The 22847-nt window shown below is 48.2% G+C and overlaps 1 protein-coding gene across 4 annotated transcripts in view; it reads right to left on the bottom strand.

The window, feature by feature from the left end:
- Positions 1 to 21885, bottom strand: part of LOC138159228 (serine/threonine-protein kinase ULK1-like) — a 61100-nt gene extending 39215 nt beyond the window's left edge. For 3 of the 4 annotated variants that reach the window (XM_069085476.1, XM_069085556.1, XM_069085634.1), the window contains exons 1-5: positions 20758 to 21885; positions 20027 to 20119; positions 19583 to 19624; positions 5166 to 5198; positions 4557 to 4593 (exon numbers count right to left, since the gene is read on the bottom strand). In XM_069085476.1, the coding sequence (XP_068941577.1) occupies positions 4557 to 4593; positions 5166 to 5198; positions 19583 to 19624; positions 20027 to 20119; positions 20758 to 20847 (295 nt within the window). In that variant the 5' untranslated portion in view covers positions 20848 to 21885. The remainder of the gene's footprint in view (positions 1 to 4556; positions 4594 to 5165; positions 5199 to 19582; positions 19625 to 20026; positions 20120 to 20757) is intronic. The other variant, XM_069085711.1, reaches the window with a different exon arrangement.
- Between the last annotated feature and the right edge of the window lie 962 nt (positions 21886 to 22847).

Genomic DNA, 22847 nt, shown 5'->3' with positions numbered 1-22847 from the left:
TCAAGGTTACACGCAGCCTTCTATGTCCTCACATATGGCCCTTTGACCAAATCTAAACTTCATGTCGCCTCAAGGCCCCATGTTCTGCACTTCTGACCTAAACTCTCTCTCTGGTGTTCCTTCTATAGAATTAGAAGGCAGGATGGGAGGACTTCATAGGGTATAGGGGGTAAAAATCTGCTTCCTACACATGTCTTGGGATTAGGAGCAAAGCTCAGTCTGGGGCCAGGCTCAGGGGATTTGGGGGAAATGCCCTCCAAAGTCCCCTATCTTAGCCCTCAGCAATCTGACCATCACAACAAAGTCCAAACAAAGGCTCCTTCCTTCTTACCTGTTCCTGGACATATACTATGTGTTTTATCTTCAGCAGAACATCTGGAAAGACCAGATGTTTGCATCAAAATCAGCTCCTGAGCACTCCTAAACAAATCATCCCAAGGGGATATAAAGAAATAAGGGCTGGTGGAGGGCTCTCTGGCTATCCTAGATGCTCCTTTCTGAGGGATGTGTAGGGAAAGGGGGTGGGGGACAGCTTCATTTAGGAAAAAAAATACAAATACATGTGTGCAGGTACATACACACAGAATAAATTTCTGGAAAACTATAGGAATGAAACCTGGTCAATGTACATTTTCTAAAAACAATTTCCTAGTTTCATATACAGTCCCCTTTAGTTCTTTGATTTAATGAAATGCTTCAATGATTTGACTTCAATAACAAAAAAAAATTAAAATATAAGGACTAAGAAATGTGTTTAAAAATGTCCTCTTTTATGAATGGGCAGTTTTCAGAGGAAGAAATTAAAACTCTGTTATAGTCATATGGAAAAATGCTCTAAATCACCATTGATTAGAGATGCAAATCAAAGCAACTCTGAGGTACTACATCACACTTATAACAGACTGGTTAACATGGCAAAACAGGAAAATGATAAATGCTGGAGAGGATGTGGGAAAATTGGAACACTAATGCATTGCTGGTAGGGCTGTGAGCTGATCCAACCATTCTGAAGAGCAATTTGGAACTATGCCCAAAGGGCTATAAAAATGTGCATGCCCTTTGACCCAGCTTCTGGGGCTGTATCCCAAAGAGATCATACAAATGGGAAAAGAACCCACATGTACAAAAGTATTTATAGCAGCTCTTTTTGTGGTGGCCAATAACTGGAAATCAAGGGGATGCCCATCAATTAAGGAATGGCTAAACAAGTTGTGATATATGAATGTAATAGAATATTATTGTGCTATAAGAAAAGATGAACCTGCAGACTTCAGAAAAACCTGGAAAGACTTATATGAACTGATGCTGAGTGAGGGGAGTAGAACCAGGAAAACACTATCCACAGTGTGCAATGATGGACTTTGATAGACTTAGCTCTTCTCAGCAATGCAAGGAACTGAAACAATTCCAAAGGACTCATGATGAAAAATGCCGTCTACATCCAGAAAAAGAACTATGGAGTTGGAATGCAGAATGAAGCAGACTATTTTCTTTTTTGTTTTATTTTTTTTTCTTTCTCACAGTTTCTTCCATTCATAATAATTCTTCTATGCAACATGACTAATGTGAAAATGTGTTTAATAGGAATGTATGTGTCGAGTCCCTATTAGATTGCAAGCTGTCTTGGGGAGGGAGGGGGAAGGGAGAAAGAAAAAATTTAAACTTATGGAAGTGATGTTAAAAACTAATTTAATTTAAAAAAATTTTTAAAATATCCTCCTGCATACAAGACCCTTTCCCCCTGCCACACCTCCCACTCAAGTCCATGGGTGCAGGAACACAGCAGATAACATCAGATTTTTTTTTCTGTGTGGATTGATTTTGGCTAAATTTCAATTTTTCTAGTATTCAGTCATAGGGTTGAGAGTCAATTCTCACAATTCCTCCTCCCTCCAGAGTAACCTGGAACTTTTGGGACGCAGGAGCAAAAACAGAACAGACATGTGAGTATGTCTGTCTCTCCATGGCCTTCCCTTCCCAGTTCCCATGGTCACCAGCTTGTTTCCCTGTGAAAAAGGTCCTGGTATCACAGGGCCCATGGCTCTAATGCTTACTAGCTGTGAGACCTTACGGTAGAATCACTTAACCAGTCTGGGACTCAGTTTACTCATATGTAAAAAGAGGGAGGTGAATAGATGACCCCTAAGTCTCTCCTGGATTTCAATCTATGGTCCTTAAGACTCTGCTGAAGATGCCTCAAGGGCAGAGGAACAAAACTGGGTCAGCTGCCCTCCCCACCCCTCAAAGGCCAGACACCTGGAACAAATCTTTCCTGGTTAGGCATGGTCCCCATCATTGGGGGGGGGGGGGGCCTTAGCCAGCAGTGAGGGGAGGGCAACACCAAAGTATCCTTCCACCTGCCTCTCCTCTAGGCTCTCTTATAACCAGAACAGAAACAGGGGGCTTAAGCTGGAGTTTGGAAACATGCAAAAGCTAAGTGGATTATGGAGGAATTGAACCCAGACCCTGCACTAGCTAGTTGCTAAACTTGGCCCCTCCTCCTGTTCCCTTCAAGGAGTTCTTGCATATCAGCTCCGGGGGCGGGATTCCTACCCTGATTTTACAGATGAGAACACTGGAATACCCAAGGCTGGGGAGGAGGAAGTGATCTGCCCACGGTGCACAGGCAGTACCAGAGGCAGACTGGCAGGTGGATGCATGCATGGACACACACAGCTGAGCCGTGCACCCAGGCCTACATGGCACATCACCAGACCACAACCCGTGCTCAGAGTTGTAATAATCTGAGTCCTTCCATCACACCCCACAAAGAACAAACAATGGCTCAGGCATAGATCAATCAGAAAGGGCCTCCTAGACGGGCCTCCTGGGCACTTGGCTGGACATTGTGGACAGCTCATCAGATGCCAGCCCTGTAGTGGACCCTGACAACACAAGCTTATCAGCACACCAAAGGTCATGGTGCTGAGCTCAGACAGGCCATCCAGACAGTTGTCAAAGAGAAGAGTAAACAGAGCAGGGAGTTGGGTCTAGGGCTGATGTACCCCCCGGCCAGGTGGCGGCCACACCAGTCCTGCCTTCAATCAACCCAAATGTTTACAGACTGCCTACTGCTCACATAGGTGTGTATGTACATGGGAGGAGGCATAGCCCTAGTGAGTCCTTGGCCCCTCTGTGGGCTACAGTCAATGTTCAGCCCTGCTAAATATACCAAGGACCCAGGACTAGGAATGGAGAGCCTCTAACTGTCTCAGCCACTAACTGGATGGATGGCCTCGGGGTAAGTCACTTACTTGCCTCATCTGAGGACTCAGAGGTCCCTCTTCCAGCTACACTCCCCAACACAACTCACATTTCTAGAGCATCCTGATCTAAGATGAACGGTTTTGTCCCGTTCTTCCAACAAATGAGCCCTTGAGTTTGGAGTACAACACTTTTCATCCCCCCTATATGGGGGAAACAAGCTTGGACACCATGGCCTGCTTCAACCCAAGAACAAAGAACTGAGATGTAAACACCCAGAAGGTCTCTCCAGACCCAGCACTCCTTCCAGCAAGTCCTGCTCCCTTCTCCCAGCATCCCAAACCCCTGGTTCTAGGCTTGCTTTCTGGAAGCTCCCACAGGCCTCCCCCTCTCCTGGTAGCTACCCTACTAATACTCACTGTCATGCCCAAGAACAAGAAAACACAAGGCCCCATCTCTCTCTCCCCAACCAGGGTTATAAAGGCAAGAGTAATCCAAATACCTCTTCTAAGGAGCCCCGCAACCTTGGGACAGATGCCTTCCTGCTTTAGTTAGGGTCCCCAAAGAAGATCTGGAGGGCAGGCCGAAAACCTCAGGGCCACTGACCAGACTGGGTCAAGAGAAGTGACCTTGGGACTCTCAGTGTCTTAACTGTGGGCTGGTCCACCCCTCATCTCTCCCCACTCCAAACCACCTGCCCCAAGCTCCAGACCCCAATGTACTCCCTTCCCCCTCTCTCCTTGGCCATAACATCTGCTCTGGTCAGAAATTAACTTATTAATAATTTATTCTCTCTACCTGTGGTTGGCCTCCTTGGCTGATAATAAAAAAGCAAAGAAAGAAAAGCCAAACTAATGAAAACAGCTGGCATCTCTATCACACTAAGATTTGCTAAAGCACTTTACTTAAGATAATAATCATAGCTAACAATTATACAGTGCTTACTATGGGCCAGTGTTTTATAATTATCTCCCCCCATCCTCACAACCACCCTGGAAAGTAAGTGATATTATCTCCATTTTACAGATTAGGAAACTGAAGCCGAGGCTAAAGGACTTGTCCAGGGTCACACAGCACAGAGGACAGATCCCCTGCTTTCTCACTGATACCCACAACAATGCCGTTGAGAAGAAAACAAAGCACAGACAGGCTGAACCACTCATGCAGAGTCACAAGTACTTGAGGAGGGATCTGAATTCAGCTCTTACTGACTTTTGGTCCCTTGATACCAGTTTACCAGGTAAATCCAACCCAGTGGCTGGGCAATCCTCAGCAAGCCACACTCTACATATCCCTCCCCAGCGTGTAGGCATGCTCCCTACTCCCTCATCATGAGTGGGTGAGTTACTCACAGTGCAGATAGTCAGCAAGGTCGCCCCCATTGCAGTACTGAAAGAGAAAAGTCAACATTAGACCGTCACGACAGTTTCCCATCTGTAAAACCTCCAAAACCCCCAAGCTCTGTCTGACATCCTGCATTCTAAGTGTGTTCTAAGGACCCTCCTGCTCTGATATCCTGGGTTCTAAGGGCCCTTCCAGCTGACATCCTCTGTTCTAAGGCCCCTCCCAGCTCTGACATCCTGTGTTCTAAGGACCCTCCCAGCCCTGACATTCTGTGTTCTATGGACCCTCCCAGCCCTGCCATCCTGGGTTCCAAGGCCCCCCCCCCCCCAGCTCTGACATCCTGTGTTCTAAGGGCCCCCTCAGCTCTGACATTCTGTCTTTTAAAGGCCCTCTAAGGTGACCTTTCTGTGTACTGAGGGTCCTTTCAGTTCTGATATTCTGGGCTCTAAAGCTCTTCCCTTAGACTCTAACACTACATTCCCAGGGCCCTCCCAGATCTGAGCTAATGCCATCCAGACAGCTCCTCCTAATCTCCAAAGGGAGGAAGGAGAAAGAGGCCCAGCTTCACTCAGTCCTCTTTTCTCCCACTGTGACTGTACCAGGACCAGAGAGCTCACCTCCATAACCAGGTACACAGAGCTGGCCACCTCCTGAAAGACACAAAATAACTGGTGGTCAATGGATGAGGATTTTGGAAAAGTCAGACCCCCAGGGTCAAAGAGAAGGAGCATGCTATGAGTGCTAAAGTCAGGAGTGTTAAGGGAGACCCCCAGCCAAGGACTGCCAGCTGGGGCTGCTCCCCAGCCAATGGAAGGGAGAGCCCCGGTCTCTCTGGAGATCTAGGCAACCTCTCTGGGTTTGTGGGAACAGCCCATGTCAATGCTTCCTTAATGTAAGACGCCAGGAAAATTATAGGTCAGTGCCACACTGAGGGTGAGTCAGGTCCCTGGGACCATGGCAGCAGTGGGCGGGCTCTGAGCCTGTACCAGCCTCGGATTCCAGTCAGGCATTCTAATGACATCTCTGCCCCACCCCCTTTTATTTAAATGGTTCCTCCCAGGCCATAGGTGTCAGGTAGGCCCCACCTCCAGCAGGACTTGGGCCTCCCTCCTTAAGCTCTTGGAATCCTTCTTCAGTTCCAAATGTAAAAATATACAGATGCTACGTGCTTACAGTCATGTGTGGACAGAAGCAGAGAGATGGCACCCTGGTCCTGTACAAAGGCCAATGAATCTGCATCTGGGCTAGAAGCCAGCTCTGTCTCTTACTACCAAGAGGACCCTGAACCAAGGTCCTTAAACTATCTGTCCTCAGTCTCCCCATATGTGAAAATGAGGGGCTTGGATTAAAATGACTTGAGTCCTTTCCAGCTCTAAGTGGCCTATTTTGATTCCAGGGGACTAATGATGAAGATAGCTGCCCACCTCCTGACAGAAGTGGGGGGGGGGGTGTGGGCAAATGACATATACATTTTTGGACATGGCCAATTGTATTTGTGACTATGCATATCTGTTACATGGATTTGTTTGTTTGGGAGGGGGTGGGGGGAGTGGAAGGAAGCAAAAAAAATAAAAGCTTGTTAACTGATGTTTTTTAAAAATCTCATGATTGATGATTGGGGGTCTGCATTTCAGACAAAGGGGACCAAAAAAATAACCTCATGACTTTGCATATAACTACCGACATGCTTAAAGGTAAGAACACGCAGACATATACATACATAGGGTCACATGCAAAATAATCTGCTAAACTAAGCCTTGGGCATCTTTTTCTTACTTTCCTGCTAAGCAGGGTCAGGCCAGGGAACCTGGGAGAGTCCCACACATTCCCAGGCAGTTAATAATGAATGTTTTAGGGAAACTGAACCCTGAAGGTACAGGAGCCCCCTATCATCCTGCCTGATCTGGGGGGGATCCTGGTAGCTCCCCTAGCCCCGATCAGATCCCTCCAGTAAGGCATGGATGACCATGAATGATACTTCTAACATTGGTGGGGGAAGCTCCCCAGGTCTCATTGGCTTCAGGGTGGTAGGGGTACAGCAGGTCAGGAGTTGAGAGAACTGAGGATACACAAGCTGGTTCTGTGGCTATCATTGTGCCAAATCTACAGCATCACTGTGCCAAAGGGTGGAGCTGGGAGTACAGTGGAAAGTCTGGGATGAGGATGCCTATGACCACACAAAGCCTTCCCCACTTTGTCCAAGGGTCAACCTGCTGTCCCCAGGTCTTTCTTGTGCCCCCTGGCTTTCTCAGTGATAAACGAATCATCTCGAGGGCAGAAACTATTTCATTCATGTCTTTTGCATCCTTAATACCTGGCACACAGCCATTTGTTGACTAAGGACCCTTGGTCCCCCTCCCGAGATGTTCTCTGCTTGGCCTAGGTCTACTTCCCCAAAGGAACAGCTGTAGAACAAGCCCTGGGCTGCCCTTGCACCCTGAAAAACATTGGCCCCCAATACTCACTCAAATAGCCTTTCCCTGAATCGACCATGCTGTTGCTTAATCCCAATTCAACCATCATTTATTAGGTAACCTATGATGTGTCAAGATGCAAGGGATCACCCGACCACAGATCTAGGACCAACAGGGACCTCAGCCCCAGTTTACAGAAGAGAAAATGGGCCCAAGTTGGTTAAGTGACATGACCAAGCTTATAAAGACAATAAATGGCAGAGTCAGGATATAAATCCTGATCACTGGCCCCACACTGAGAACCTTCTCCACCACAGTGACTACTCCAGAAAGAACTCCCTTCCCCTTCCCCCCCAGAAGGAAAAGTCTTCACCTACAAGAAGTTAACATTTTATTGGACTCACATCCAATACCATTCATAACACATTTGATCTCACTTGCTACAGATCAAAAGCCCTGAAGAAACATGGTTGGGGGAAAAGTGTCTTAAGAACTGGGGTCATAGTTCTAGATCATCAGTACCCCTCGAGACCTGCCCCACCGAAAACGACCCAAGAATGCAGGTGGCCCCTACAGGATGAGTTGTGACATTAGTCCTAGAAATATCTTAGCTGGCCAGCTCTTAGCTGCTGCGAACACACTCCTCTTCCCCAGACCAGCAGAGAGGTGGGGTTATTAATCAGGCCATCCAAGTTACTCCTCCCTTTCCCCCAGAACAAATCGCTCATTCAGCAGGAGACAGGGCATGGGGATATCTTTGGGGCTAAGGAGGAAACCTGGGCTGATGTGGTTACTAGTCCTGACCACAGTCTCATCCCCACCCATGGAAATGATGAAATGGGTAATCTTTCTTTCTTCCTTCCTCCCCAATAGAAACCAAGCCCTGCTTGTATCCTTAACAGACTGCTAATGTCCAGGAGGTAGACTAGAAGCTCCTAGGGGGCAGGCAATGCTTTTCTTTTCTGTGTATCTCTCCCAAACATTCAGCACAGTAAATCCTGGCTGGATAGTCACAGATTCTTAGAGATAAAGATACCAAAACGGGCCATCGAATCCAAATCATACCTAAAAGCAAGAACCTTCTCCAGCATACCTGACAAGTGGGCATCCAGCCTTTGACTAGGGGAAGGGCGGGGTGAGGGGGTAGAAACAGAAATCTAATCCTGAAGCAAGGTTGTTTTTTCTTTAAACAAAATACTCCAGAAAGAGGTCTCTTTCTTATTCCATCAGCTGGGGGGATGCTCAGGTTAGTCAATGAATTAGCAAGCTTTTATTAAGCAGCTATAATGTACATTATGAACCAGATCTTATGACTAGAAATGCAGCCTCCCAAGTCTCTTGGGGTCTCCCACTCCAGCTGCTATTCCAACCCTCTTCTGTTCAAATGTGCACCATACCCCCTCACTACTTTTTTTTCTTGTTACTCCTGCAAGATGGACAGCTTGGGGACTCAGTGGATGGAGCACTGGGCTCCCCTGGAGTCAGGAGGACCTGAGTTCAAATCTGACCTCACACTACCTGTGTGATCCAGGGCAAGTCACTTAACCATGTTTGCCTCAGTTTCCTCATCTGTCAAATGAGCTGGAGAAGGAAATGTCAAACCACTCCAGTATCTATCTCTGCCAGGAAAACCCCAATGTGGTCACAAAGAGTCAGACATGACTGAAATAAATGAACAACAAACAAAATCCCATCTATTTGAAATTCCTTCCACTGGTTCAGATAGCAATCCCTCCATGCCTGACTATCTTACATGACTCTTGTCCAAACCAACTGAGAGTCCCCCAATATGTTGGAAAGTTTCCCTTCTAAAATGCTGAGGACTCCAGGGCAGAACTCAGGCTGGTCCCTGTCTTTTTCGGTTCTTGCTACACAAGCAACTTATCTTCTCTTCCTACTCTTCACTCCTAACCCCAGTTCTCCCTACTGAGCCCCCATTTCAGCTCTCTGGAGGCAGATGTTTCTGATATACAGCACCTCCCATTCATGTCATGTCATCCACAGGACATTCAATTCATTCTCATACTTGAACCCAGGCCTCACCTCCTCTAGTAAACACTCTCTCATCCTCATGGTGTGAACAATCCTAGTGGCCCTGAACTTTATCTACAGCCTTCGCAAAACTGTGGCAAGCAGCACTGAAAAAACGGGGCTGGATGAGCACAGAAAGCTCTATCTCTATTCCTCTCTCAATGGAACCCAAGGTTTTGGGGGCTTCCCTATCACATTACTAATTCAGTTCCTAGTACCTTGTTTGGGGTGGTGGCAAAGGATAAGCCACACTCAGCATCTGCCTACGGGACACCCATCCTAGAAGATGGGTGTGTCCTAAATCCTCGGAGAAAATCTGAATTCACAGAACAGATTATTGAGTGGGGAGGAGAAAGGGGACGCCAAGAAAGCGGGGAAAGTTCCTTCTCCTTGAACAAAGTACAATAGCTCAGTAGTTCTTATTTCTAGGACTAACAATTTTACAGAGATCTTTGTTTACTAGCAACCCAAAGCTAGATTTCATCCCTATTTCACAACTCATGGGATCACAGGAAAAACCATGAAAGAATCTTAGAGATCCCTAGCAATTAGAATCTTAGAGATCCTATGCAATTGTTTCACAGATAAGTAAACTGAAGCCTAGGGAGCCAATGTATTTTAAGTGACTTGCTCAGGATGACATAATCATCAATCATATAAGGCAGGACTCAAACCCAGCTCTGTATACTTTGTACCAGTTGCCCCCAAATACTAACATATAACTTTTCAAGAATATCTTCTATGAAAATCTCCACCACCACCCCCAAGTTGCCCTATTTCAATCACCAGCCCGCCCAGACACTCAAGTTCCAGCTCATCCTTGAAACCCACCCCGCCCCCTTCTTTTCCCTCCAAGATATAATCTCAACAAAATCTCTAGCCCCTTCTCTGTATTCACACAGCCAACAACCTTGGTTCAAGGCCTCCATAACCTCGTTTTCCCTTCTTACCTGGAAGCTCAAGAACCAGTTAAATCTTTGCAGCCAGCTTCTCTGACCAACATCTCATTTCCAAGATATAGGAACAGATTCAAATTAATGAGAATGAGAGCCACTCCCCAATTTGACAGATGGTCAAAGAATATGAACAGGCACTTTTCAAAGGAAGAATTACGACGTTATGGAAAAATGCAACAAATCACTAATAACTGGAAAAATGCAAATTAAAGCAACTCTGAGGTTGATTTCTCACCGACTAGATTGACCAAAAAAGGGGGGGGAAAGGACAAAATTCCTCTATGAAGCTTTTCCTGATCCCTCTTCCTTATAATAAATTTATTCTGTATGTGTACATATTGTGCCCCCCCATTGGAATGTAAGCTCCTTGAGGGCAGGAACAATTTACTCTTGTCTCTGTATCAAGTATCTAGTAGGCACTTAACAAATGCTTTATTTCAACAGCCTCCTCATTGATCTCTCAGCTTCCAGTCCCCTTCCCTTCTCAGATCCTATCTTCCATAAAATTGTTCAACAGGGAGCACAGGCCTCTTTGCTCCCAAGGATACAATTTCAAACTGGTTTGAGGCCCTCCACAAGCTGAAGTCAAGTCTTCCAGGTTCATTTCATGCTACTTTCTTTCAAATACTCTCCAGTCCTGATAAACTAGGCCATTTGCCATCCCCTGAACTGGACCCTGAGGCCCTGGAACACTGGGCAGGAACCTCTACGCACTTTTTCAGTCCTGTTCCACTCTTTGTGACCCTTTTTGGGGTTTTCTTAGCAAAGATACTGGAGTGGTTCTCTACTATGCACATACAAGCTGCCTCAAATATGGATCAAAAGAGTCAGGTGCTTTGAAACCTTTTCAGGCATGATATAAATTATGATAGCTCCTGCCAACACCATCTCCCTCCCCCAGAAAGGCCTCCTTTCTCATTCCTAGGTATTTAATAAAGGCTTGTTTACAAACCCCTGAGACCTCATCCAGGCTGAGAGTATGACATTGTAAGGAGAGAAGTTACCTGTACTCCTGAATGGAATGATTCCCTAACTCTGAGGGAAATGAGCCTTTTTTAAATATTTCCTTCAGAATTTTAAGGGTTTATTTAGGCTGCAGGGGAGATCACCTCTCCTCACCTTCCAAGGAGGGTAACCCAAGTCCTTGACCCTTCTAAGGTCTGAGTACAGAAAAATGACTAGGAACAAAAAATGATTAGGTCTTCCCAGAACTCAGAACTGTCTCAGAGAAACTCCCTGAATTGAAACCTGGGCTGGAAAGGGAGAGATATGCTGAACTGGCTCTGTGACCTGTGACCTACGCTCACTGGGCTAGGGGTGCTCTACAAAATGAGGGGGGTTGGGCTAGCTGATCCCTGGGATTCCTTCCAACCATGAGTGCTGTCATTCTAAGACATGAGATATGACCCTGCCTTTACGATCTGATGGCAGACACTGTAGGGCCCTGTCCTTGGGGAGAGGCAACCTCATTGCCCTCACTGAAGGTCCTGTCATCAGGTCCCATGCAGATCCAGTGAGCAGCTCCTCCCTCTCCCTAGCAACAACAGAGGCCCTCCCCTTCTGCTGCCCCAGTCCCTCTTAATTAAGCCCAGCCTCCCCCATCCTGCAGGGGCCAGCTGCTGCAGAGAGATAGCAGGGAGGTAGATACTGGCCATCTGCTCTCACTGGGAGGGTCCCCAAACACAGGGCCAGAGACACACAGGGCAGATCAATCACACAGATACCACTCAGTTCCCTGTTGCTCAGAGAAGAAGGTCTGTGCCCATGCTAGAAGGCAGAGGGCCAGATGGGCAAACAAACTTGTAGGGGTCAGTAATTCTGAAGATAGGAACCTGCCTGGGATAGTGGGGGAGCCAGGCCTAGCTCTGATCCCAACCCTCCATCCTACTGCTTCCCCCCACCAAAGCTGGGGGCCCAGGGGCAGATTTTCCTGGCATGTAGCAAGTGCTTAATAAATGTTTGCTGATTAAATGCTAACTAGTAGGCCCTGCCCTCAGATTCTTAGCTCCTCAGCCCCACAACCCCCACTTGGCCTCTCCAGCCTCAACATAACGCCTTCTGGCAAGACAGGTCTCCACAGGCTTGGTTTGATCCCTGTCTCTACTCATAGGGTCTAATTCAATTAAACTGCTGGACTCCTTCCAGACCCACGGCTGGCCCACATCCCCACAGTTGTCTAAGCATTGCTCTCAAAGGCTACTCATTGGGCCAGGCCCTACTTTATCTACAACGTACCCCCTGACCTGGGCAAGGGACCAAATCCTAACCACCACTACCATGGCTACCACTTCTCCTCCCTTACTCACTAGTAATGGAAGTGTGGACCTGACAATATCAGCCACAGGCCCCAACATCTACCCAAGAATTCACTATGATTCACATGGGGAGTGGGGAGGGAAAGTGTTTGGGACCATCCTGAAGCCAGGGCAGGGCCTAGCAAGTGCCCAAAGTCTCCTACAGAGACTGGGAGGGCAGGTCCTAGGGAGACTGAACTAGCGAGAGGAATAAGCGTGTGAGACCCAAACCCCTCCCAATCCCGGGGGTCAGGCAGTCAGCAAACCGCATTCCCAGGCTCTCAGTTGGGGGGACCAGGAAAAGAATGGAATTCACATGTCTCAGGGCCCAGGCCTCATTAACTCCCCCTCCTTCTACCCTATATTTCACACCTCGTACTAACTAGAAGAAGCCCTTCTATTTAATTCCTTAGGGCATCTCCAATAGCTGTTGGTACCTATCTAATCCCCCTTCTCCCCACCGGAGACAACCCAGTATGGCCCACCAGAAGCTACTCCTCTCCTATGTCCTGCCCAAGGCTCTCAGGCTCTCAACGCATGGGCCTCCTCTCAGGCTAGAAGGGGTCATCTGGCAGAGGAAGAGCTCAGTGGTCTGAGCTGGCCTGCCCAGGGCCAGAGCATCAAGTTCCAAAATATCCTGCTAAATTTGGTTTTAACAACTGCCCCCAGGGAGGCAACAGGTGTTGCCTTGGCCCTAGGCCTGGGGATGGGCATGGCTTGGACCACCACAAATCTTCAGTCTTACCACTCACTCCTTTATTTATTAAGGTCCAAATTAAGGCTGGGACCCCTGGAAACTTTAAAAACAACAAAAAAGAAATCCCAAATTCTATCCATTCTTAATGAGACTACATTCTAATCAAACTCACCTACTTGCTGTCTCTTGTCAAGGACATTCTATCTGCCATCTTCTCCCTCTGGAAAACCCTCTTTCCCTCTACCTCACCTCCTGCATGGATACCATGCCACACTGGGTCTCCTCCTCCCTCCCACACCTTATCCCTCACACACCAAAATCACTTGGTCTATATTTTATTCATATTTATCGGTATATATGGAGAAGATAAAGCTCCCTGAAGGCAGGATGGTCTAGTTTCTATATCTCCACTGGCTAGCACAGAAAGACCTTTAATAAGAGACAACTCAGTGAAGTCACTCAGAATGGCCAGGAAATCTGGGTTCAAGTCCTGGCCCCCACATTTAGAAGCTTAAATTTGATCCTGGCCTACATAAGATCAGAGGCAGAGCTAGAAGTGATAAAAAAAAAAAAACATCTCTAGTCCCAAACTTGTCATTTAACAGAAAAGGAAACTGAGACCCAAAGTCACAGGGTGGTAAACCTCACAAGCAACAAAGATTCCAACCAAGGTCCCCTAGACTCCAGAGATGCACCACAGAGCCTGTCTCTTTGTAAATTATTTGTTGGAAGTCATTTCTCTTTTGGTCACAATTTCTCCAATCCCTTCATTTCACTGATGGGGAAACTGAGGCCCGAGAGTTTAAATGACTGGACTAGAAGTGGCAGAGCTGAGATTCAAACCCAACTATCAGTCCAGACCCCAAATCCTCATGTTGAAATGAAAAGGGTTAATAATTTGAACGATCAGAAACTCTTGTCATTTCTTGTGTGTGTATAATAAAAAATTTATATATATAAATTTATATATTTACATTGGAAAAAATTATTTCCAAAGACAGGATCACAGATTCAGGGCTGGAAGAGACCTCACAGGCTATAGAATCCCATGCTCTTATTTTATAGATAAGGAAAGTGAGGCACAAGCTAGCAGTTAGTGTTTGAGGCAGGATTTGAACCCAGGCCCCCCCCCCAAGACCACTACCCCTAGCTATCACACCACACCTGCCTCTTTACAATAATCCTGGAAGGTAAACAGCACCCAAGGATTCTGATCTCCATTTTACAGAGGGTAACTAAGGACCAGAGAAAAACAACTCGCCCCAGGAAATATGACCTCCATTGACAAAAAGGAGAGGTTACATAACCCCAAAGGGGAATAAGCCCACAATCACTTATACCTGACTTTCCCAAACTTTTCCAGATCAATCTATACTAGTGAGGTAAGACTATCTGTGTGCTCCCATGACACAGAGACCCCATAGCTACCACTAGGCTGGCAGCAAACCTAGATAATTGAGAGGGGGTTAATTTTAAAGAGGGCTCCAGCCCCTCAAACCACACACTACTAAAAACACTAAGCCTGTCAACCCCACCCCCCTTTTTCTTTCTGGGAGACTTAAGTCTCTTTGCCTAATAGGATCTCCCAGCCCAGCAGCCAAGGCCAGGTCTGGTGATCGAAGGCCTGAGAGAGCATCTGACCTACTTAACTCCTTCCTTACTGGAGGCCTGACTCAGGGAGAAACCACAGGCTGGAGCGGTCTAACCCTCAGGAACCCAGACCATGGTACTCTGACCCCATCTCAGCCAGGCTTTAAACAAGAAACTGTAGCCATTTCCCCCTAGAAAGCACAGCCGCAGTCCCAAGGGTAGCTCTGATTCACTTGTTTTCTAAAAGGACCCTACTTTCACACCTCCAATTCTGAGGGCCCCTGCCAACCTCTCTCCCCTACACCAGAAAAAAATCAGCCTTAGTCTCTCCTCTCAGGGAGCTCTCACCAGCCCTTGGCCCCTATCAGTCTAAGGCCTACATACAGACCCACAACACATGCAAATGTACAGGTCCCATCATGGGGACAGTGGCCTGGCTATGGGATTCCATCCACTCCAGACAGGTCTATGTAACTATAGCCTATGTTACTATAGATCAAATATGAACTACTACTTGGAATTTAAGGGTAGCTAGGTGGTTCAGTGGATGGAGCACTGAGCCTAGAATCAGGAAGACTGGGGTTCAGATTTGTCCTCAAGATAGCTCCTAGCCGTGTGACCCTGGGCAAGTCACTTTGCTCTGTTTGCCTCAGTTTCCTCATCTGTAAAATGGGTTGGAGAAGGAAATGGCAAATCACTCCAGGGTCTTTGCTAAGAAATCCCCAAATGGGGTTACCAAGAGTCAGACATGACTGAAAAACTGAACAACAACAAAGAGTGGTCTATTGGAAATTAGTGTAACAACTTGGAATTTAAAAATCTTTCCTAACCAGGCACCAACCTCCTCAGCCTTACTGTCTCTCACCCCCTTCCTGTGAAAAATAATGTTAATAACCATAATGATGGCAGCTCATGTTTCTAAAGCTCTTCAGGGTCTCCACATTACTTATTTTTCCTCCTCACAAGAGCCCTGTGAGGTAGATTCTGAGGTTAAGTGATTTGCTCAAGGTCACAAAGTGTCTGAAGCATAATCTGAACTAGGGTCTTCCTGATTCCCAGGCATACTTTAACCACTCTGTCTTCCAAAACAAGGATTATAGGTCAAGAGAGCTGCCAAAAGGTATCTCTGGAAGGTCACCTGGTCCAACCAGCTCACTCCATATTGTAACATGCCCCAAGGTCACAAAGATGGGAGGTGGAATTTTAAACCCGGGTCCTCTGACTCTACTGTTCCATAATTGGGGGAAAGGCAAGGTAGGGGAGAGTTGTGGTAGAGAGGATGTGGAGGGATTACTTTCAACCCCTCCTCCCTAAAGGGAAAGACAAAAGATGGGGAGGGGGGGAATAGTCAGATAAATGCTGCCCTCTAGCCCCCAGATTCCACCTCATCTCACAAGTCACCAACCTACAGGCCCCCAAGGCATATTTCCCATCACCCTCAGGCTTCCCGTGTCTAGCCTCAAGCCAGGCCCTTCCTCAGGGCTACCACCTGCCTGCCAGAACAACCCTCCAACAGTCCTGGGGCTATTCAAACAACCAGAGATCAGGAAAAAGCCTCTGCAAACCTAACCCAACATGGGATTGGAAGGCACTTAGAGCCCCCCCTCTACAATATTCTGGCTTTGATATCAGTCTATGAGTTATTTTTTTCTTTCTTTTAAACACAGGAAGAGGAAAATGGGGTTAGGAGGAGCTCACACTCTTTCTCCTCCAGCCTTCAAAAGAAAAGCAAAAGCAAAAAAACTAAAATCCCCAAGTCAGGTCTGTACATACATGTGAGTACACACACACAAAAACTACTCCCTCCTGTGTATGCAGCAAAAAAGGCTTCTGAGTCACTGCAATTGTGAAGAATTCCCAGGGTTCTGGAAGAACAGGTTAGGCAGGCACGGTGTCCTTGCGAAGGGTTAGCCCACTGCAAGCCTATTCCCTCCACCCACCCCACCCTGTCCTGTCCTCAAGGTGTCAGAGCTGGGGATCCCCCAGCTGAGGAGGGAGCTATTCCCTGCCCAGGTACCAAAGGTGGAAGCAGGGAGAGACATGAGCAGAGCTATGAATCAGAGAATCCCCCAGGAGCCAGGCCACACCACACCCACTATGCACCCAATGCCTGGCCAGGGCACCACCTCTCCTCCAGACTGCCCACACAGAGGGTACTGATGGGTCTCACCCCCTCAATCAGTCTTTTTTTTTTTCCTCAAACAAGAAATAATGGAGAACACTGCATTTGGGAAGAGTCAGGGAGTTCAAACCCTAACACACTCATGCTAACTAGCTAGCTCTGAGGAATCCAAGCCAATTCACCTTAACCTCTCAGCCTAATAATCAAAGTCATAATCACCAACCTCTCAGGGTTTTGTTTTGTTTTTTGGGTGGGGAGGATGAAAGCGCTTTGGAAACCTTAAAGAGTCATAAATTACTTCTATTATAATAGATCAACCTATTTCCCAGAGGAGGCCCAGAAATGGGGGCAGACAACCCAGTCAGTAAAGAGAGGCAGTCCTCAGAGAGGGTGAGAGACAGAGAGAGAGAAAGAGAGAGGGGGGGAGAGAGAGGAGTGTATGTGTGTGTAGCGGTCCTGGTTAACCAGTGGCTAGCCTATGCTGGGGGGGTGGGGTGGTGGAAACAACAAACAGGAACAAACATCTGGTCTGTTTCTCTAAGTGCTTCACCAGGCTCAGAGGAATCAAGGGGGCTGGTGTCTTGTGTAGAGGTGTGATAGTCACAAGGCTGGAGGTGGGACAAGAATGGATTTAAAATCCAAAACACATACTACCTCCCTGACCTTGAGCCAAAAGGAATAGTGATGAACACTCCCACTCTCTGGGCAGTTAGGTAGTACAACTCTGATATAGCTCTGGAGCTGGAATCAGGGAGACCAGATTTCAAATCTGACCCTCAGACACTAGCTGGGTGACCCGGGGCAAGTCATTTAACCCTGTTTGCCTCAGTTTCCTCATCTGTAAAATGAGCTGGAGAAGAAAGGAAAACCATTCCAGCATCTCTGCCAAAAAAAAACTCAAAAGGGGTCACAGAGAGTCAAGACATTACAGAAACTGAACAACAAACCCTCTATAAAACCCCTTCCATCTCTATATCCTATGAAAAGTTGCCAGGCTGACCCCAGAGAGAGGATTCTGGACCCCCCTCCTTGCTACTACCAGGGGAGTGGGAAGCTTTGGAGAAGCAGGAATGATAAATAATGGACATTTACCTAGCATTTTCTCATGTGGGCCTTAAAATAACCTGTGGAAGCAGGTAGTTAAAGGTAATCTCCCCTTTTTACAGACAGGGAAACTGAGGACCAGAGTGGAAATGACTTGCCCACAATCTCAAAATTAGTTCAGTGTCTGAACTGGGAATTTAAACCAAGCCTTTCCAACTCCGGGTCCAGCTAGGTGACAGGAAATGTAGATGTTTTGTTTTCATTTTTCATTTGTCTAATAGTCTGGTCACCTCAAAAGTAACCAAAGTCAGTGATTCTACTACAGGGGACAATTTTCCCTAAAACCCAATCATCCTGGGCCTACCAAAGCCAGAAACAGGAAGTTTATCACATGCCACCTGTATGACCTGGACCAAAAAAATATGATCTCTCTGGGCCTCAGTTTTCCCATCAGTAAAATGAGCAGGTGGAACTACATAGCCTCTAAGTTCTAAGTCTTATGATTCTACTAAGTGGCCCAGGTACAAGACAAACTCTTCCTTTCCCTTCAAAGGAAAAAAGGGAAGGAAGCAAAGGTTAAGGTAGAACCTTCCTTCCCCTCCCCCCATCTGACTTGTGTTGTTATGCACCTGTTATGGGATGCCTGCACCACCCCAGCCCCCTACCCAAGAGCAAACAGGAGCTGGGCACAGGGCAGAGGGAGGAAGTCCCTCCCTGTCTCTGAGGCTGCCTGGGACACAGTGTCTTCTGTCCCCAGTTTTCCAGGTATCTGCAAGGCCCATGACCCCAAGCCGTTCTCTAAAGCTCCACCCAGTCATATCCGACAGATCTTCAGCAGGGCTGCCCCTATCAGTCAAGCTGCACAAAGGGAGGCAGCCTCCTCCTCCTCCCAGCCCCGGGGCCCCCTCCCATACTACCCCCCACAGCCCAGTCCAACCTGGGGCACCGGAAACTTCCCATCCTCAGTAAACATGTTTCAAAACCATTAGTCAGCAAGACCAGCTGTCACTGACACAAACACCAAAGCCTCCAATCCCCTCTCTGGGATCCCTAGCCTGGGTACCAACAACTCTCACAACAGGATTCAAATCCCCTCTCATCCCCAGTGGGCCCCCCCCTTCCCCACAAAAGCATGTTCAAGGTTCCTGAGCTGCCAAGCCTAAGAAAAAACCACAGGGCCTGGCCACAGAGGGCCCTTGCCCTCCCTCTATATCCCCCTTGGTCCTTGGGTGAGGGGCACCGTGGGAAAAGTAGTCTGGCCTCTGGAGCCCTGGAGATGACACTGGGGTGGGAGGAGCAGAGCCCCTGATCCTGGCACGCCTGGCCATAAAGGAATCTCGCTTTAGACTCTGACGCAAAGAGGCGGCTGGATCCCTGCCAGCCTCCAGGAGCAATGTCAACAAACAGTAGAAAGAGCCCAGCTGAGGCTCTCTTAAAGGCTCCCCCTTAGCCGGGGCCCCTCAAGCCTCAAAGACCCAGGAGAAACAGTCCAGGTGGGCCTATAGAAGCTCCTCTCAGCATCCTCCCCCAGGAAGTTTGGAGAAAAGCCCCATTCAGGGCCTTCTCTATCTGAGGGCCCCCAGCCAGGCCCCTGAAGAGCAGGAGAGGGGCCAGACATACACCCAGGAAGTGTGTGCCCAGTCTCTGGAAGACCTCAAGAGCCCCCAGGCACTAATGTGCCAGGGAACAGCTGCCCACAGCAGCTGAAGGCTCCAGGAAGGCCAAGTGGGCACCAAAACATCCTGTGGAGTCAGCAGAGACCAGCTCAGGCCTGGACCTGGCCCCCTCCCACCTCCTTAGGGTAGGATATGTGGCCCAAGAGGTTTCTCTCCCCCACCCCCCAACCCCAAAAAACAAAATATTAGCCACAGAATCAAAATCAGTACCTGGAAATCGTACAAGGCCACGATATTTTCATGTTTCAATTCCTAGAAAAGGAGAAGAGGTTAAAAATAGAGATTACACGGATGATAATAAATAGATGTCTATAGCACAATTAAGGTATGCAAAAGTGCTTAACTTTAGATTAAGGCATCTGAGGGACAGGAAAACTCACCAGTCAGTCAAGATAGGAGACTATCAGACTGTTTATTGACAGCCTGAAAAACCCTGCACAGAAAGCTCTGGGGGCACTTTACAGATGAAGGCTCAGAAGTTCAGTGACTTGCCTGAGGACAAACAGGCAGGCAGTGGTAGGAATCTGAACTTCTTTTGGGTCACAATGGAGAACAGAACTTGGGACCAGGGCCCTGACCACCCCCCCCCATATACATGATACACACATATCCCCACAAACTAAACCACCAAACTCCCCAAGCCCCTCCATTCACCTTCAGGATCTTGATTTCCTTCCCCAACAGGGTCTGAGACTTGGCCAGGTTTTTCTTGTTAATGCACTTGACGGCCACCTCCAGATCATGTTTCTGAAACCCAAAGACCCATGTTTTCAGGGAGCCCAGACTCAGGAGGGCCTACCCCATTCCTGGAAAACCAGGCCCCAACCACAGAAAGCCACATTTCTAAGCTTGGTCCAGGGCCCATCGAGGCAGGTGCCCAGACTTGTCAGGACATGATCCCACTGGCCCAGGTCTCCTGTACCCAAACCCCACCCTCCCCCCCAAAAAAGCCAATCTGCAAAGAATTTCTTTTTTTTAATGTATTTTTTTTGGGGGGGGGAGAACTTCTTAAAGGAGTTCTCCACTGTCTGGAAAGAGGAAGACAGTCAATGCCCTGTCCCAAGGGGCTTGGAGTTGGGGAATGGATGGTAAATCCTTGAGGAAAGGCTAGCTCTCACTCTCTGGGGCTGTGCCCTCCCCCACAACCTAAGGGTAACCAACACAATGTCAAAGCCCTCTCTCCTCTGGCTTCTTTCTAAACCCTTATGGGGGAGGAGGGATGCTAGGGGGAGGTTGACTGTGGCCAAGCAGACTCCAGGGGAAATGTGCTGACTCGGCATCTCTGGATACAACCACAGGATCCCCTGCCGGCTGGGGTGCAGAAGGCTGAAAACCGGGAAGGGGGAAGGGACCAAAGCAAACCCACCCCCCACGCCCTTTCTCACCTCTTTGTGCCTCCCTTTAAAGACCACGGCGAAGGCCCCGTGGCCAATAAGGTCCTTCCTGCTGAACTCAAACTTCCCCACTGTCTCCATCCCCTTGGGCGGGCGTCCGGCACGCAGCTGGTGGGGGGTCCGAGAAAGAGAAGGCTGTAGACGTGGGCTGGACGCAGTAGAAGGTGGCGGGCGCCAGGGGCCGGATTCCAGAGCGGGGCAGGCTCACGAATGAGCTCGGGGCTGGCCAGGCCCACGGAGGGTTCCCACGAACTCGGGGTCGCTGGGCCTGTGGCTCCTTTCCCCCACTCCCCGGTCCATGGGCTGCTCTCCCCTTAAGTACAAATGGGTGGGGGGCATTGTTGGCAGCTGGATGAGATGGGGGGTGGGGGGCTGGGGTCCGTCCTCCTGCTCCCGGTCTTCTCTCTCGGTGGCCGCTTAACTCCGAGCACCCCGAGGGTCAAGCCCCGAGGAGGGATAGGGTTAAAGTCCTCCCGGTCCGACCCCAACGCCAGAATCCTGAGGGTGTCTGATGCAAGAGGGGTATAAGATGAAAAAGAGGGGGGAGAAAGGGGAAAAGGACCACCCCCCACCGCCCCAGCACAGGCGCCAGTCCACCTTAAGCAGTCAACTCCACCTTAAGAGGCGCCGGCCCCCGCGGTCCTTGTTTGTACACAGCTCCGGGCGGAGCGGCGAAGTCCGGCAGGGGCGGCCGCAGTCAGAGCCCCTCGGCCCGGCCCGGGCCTCCTCTTGTCCGCGGGTCCTGCACCCGCACAGCCCTCCCGGAGCCCCGGACCCTCCCCCGAGCCCCACAAACGCTGCTTTGCCCCTCGCTGGGCCTGGGCCTCCTCCTCCTCCTCTTCTGCCCGGCTGACGCGGGGCCGAGCCGAGGCTGCTGCTGCTGCGGCCGCCGCCGCTGGGCGGGGCTCCGCGGATCCAGATGTGTAGCAGCTGGGGGCCCCCCCCAGACTGCGCTCCAAGCCTGTCTGCGCGGCCGCTGCTGCTCCTGCTCCTGCTCCTGCTCCTGCTCCCGCCGCCGCTGGTCCTGCTCCGCTCGCTGCCTCTCCGGCTCTGAGACAAAGAGTCGCGGCCCGCCCGGGCCCCCGAGCCTGGGCCGTCCCAGCGCAGCCGCACTAAGGACAGACGGCAGCCAGCCAAGGCCCAGACGGACGGACGGGCCAGCGGAGGCTGCGGGGAGGGCGGGGCCTGGAGAGGGGGCGGGGCCGCGCTGCCCGCGGGGCGGAGCCTGAGGAAGCGCCGGGGGCGGGGCGGCAATTACACCCACTCCGCCCCCACCCTCCCCTGGAGTCTCACTCCGCCCTCCGCCCGCCCCCCCACGGCTGGCCGAGCACCTTCTCGTTCCTCCCCCCAGACTAAGCTTTAGCCCTTGAGCACAGAAGCTGATGTCATTTAAAAAATACATACATATGCAATTCTTAGAATGTAAACCTCAAATAATTGTGATTATATACATGCATAAATAACCAACATAAAAAACTAACATGAATATTAATATATAATTTTGAAATACTCAAGAATGCAATTCTTAAGTATACAGATATGATGGATAATTTTATTATATTATGAACATAATAAAGTAACTAATAATGTGACTGTAATAGATAAGTATGAAATACACAATTCTTAGAACACATGTACAATTTTATTATTATAATAAAAAATAATGTGAATCTAAAATAAATATGAAATACACAAACGTACAATTCTTAGAATATACACATACATTTTATATACATATAATGTATATATAACTCTATTATAAATATATGAACTTGATAAAATGAATGCTATGAATTTAATATGTAATGTTGACATACTCAAGTATACAATTCTTAGAATATAATATAATTTTATGTTATAATGCAAATATATAAATATAATAGAACACTTAATGCAAATACATAATATATAATTCTGAAATTATAATTTTTAGAATGCACGCAAAATATGATTTTATTATATGTTATAATGTGAACATAAGATAACTAATAATGTGAATGTGTAATATTGAAATATAGCAGCATACAATCTTAGAATAAAATATAATATATAATTTTGTTATATATTATAAATATGTAAAC

The sequence above is a fragment of the Petaurus breviceps genome, unplaced genomic scaffold (genome assembly GCF_028583685.1).
Source record: "Petaurus breviceps papuanus isolate PSGF00001 unplaced genomic scaffold, PetGlider_PUasm1.0 101, whole genome shotgun sequence".
Lineage (NCBI taxonomy): Eukaryota > Metazoa > Chordata > Mammalia > Diprotodontia > Petauridae > Petaurus > Petaurus breviceps.
Note: the sequence above shows the minus strand (reverse complement) of the source record. Positions and strands in the feature narration are given on the sequence as shown.